Raw genomic sequence first — 669 nt, forward strand, 5'->3', positions numbered from 1 at the left:
GAGGGCCAGGAGGACCAGGGTCTCACCAAGGACTATGGCAACTCCCCCCTGCACCGCTTCAAGAAGCCCGGCTCCAAGAACTTCCAGAACATCTTCCCGCCTTCGGCCACTCTGCACCTCTCCAACATCCCGTACGTGCTGGGTGGCGGGCAGGGGAGGGGTCCTGTCGGGAGTTGAGCGGCGCCTGAGGGAGAGGGAGGACCTGGCGCCTGCAGGGCCATGGTGTGCAGCTCCTCACGGGCGGCCCTCCCTGAGAAGCAACAGTGTTCAACCCCCTTCTCTCCTTCTGCCTGCAGGCCCTCCGTGTCCGAGGACGACCTGAAGATCCTCTTCTCCAGCAACGGTGGGATCGTCAAGGGGTTCAAGTTCTTCCAGTGAGTGCCGCCCGTCCCATGCCCTGCCTCGCGCTCTGTTCTGCCCCCAGGCCTGACCCCCAAGCCCGCCCTCACTCCCCTGCCCCCGTCCCCCAGGAAGGACCGCAAGATGGCGCTGATCCAGATGGGCTCGGTGGAGGAGGCCATCCAGGCGCTCATCGACCTGCACAACCACGACCTGGGCGAGAACCATCACCTGCGGGTCTCCTTCTCCAAGTCCACCATCTAGGGCCGCCGTGGACCAGCCTGCCGGCGCCCGGCCACAACTTCCATCATTCCAGAGAAAAGCCACTTT

At 64.7% G+C, this 669-nt stretch overlaps 1 protein-coding gene across 1 annotated transcript; it reads left to right on the top strand.

Moving 5' to 3' along the window:
* Positions 1-3: 3 nt before the first annotated feature.
* Positions 4-669, top strand: LOC145719577 (polypyrimidine tract-binding protein 1-like; the record flags this gene model as incomplete). Its single annotated transcript, XM_081811073.1, has 3 exons — positions 4-131; positions 297-374; positions 471-669. Coding segments are annotated over 3 exons (339 nt in total), but the record flags the coding sequence as incomplete, so codon positions are not given.

Source organism: Leptonychotes weddellii, unplaced genomic scaffold, assembly GCF_054177405.1.
Source record: "Leptonychotes weddellii isolate Sample4059 unplaced genomic scaffold, ASM5417740v2 HiC_scaffold_53532, whole genome shotgun sequence".
NCBI classification, from domain to species: Eukaryota; Metazoa; Chordata; class Mammalia; order Carnivora; family Phocidae; genus Leptonychotes; species Leptonychotes weddellii.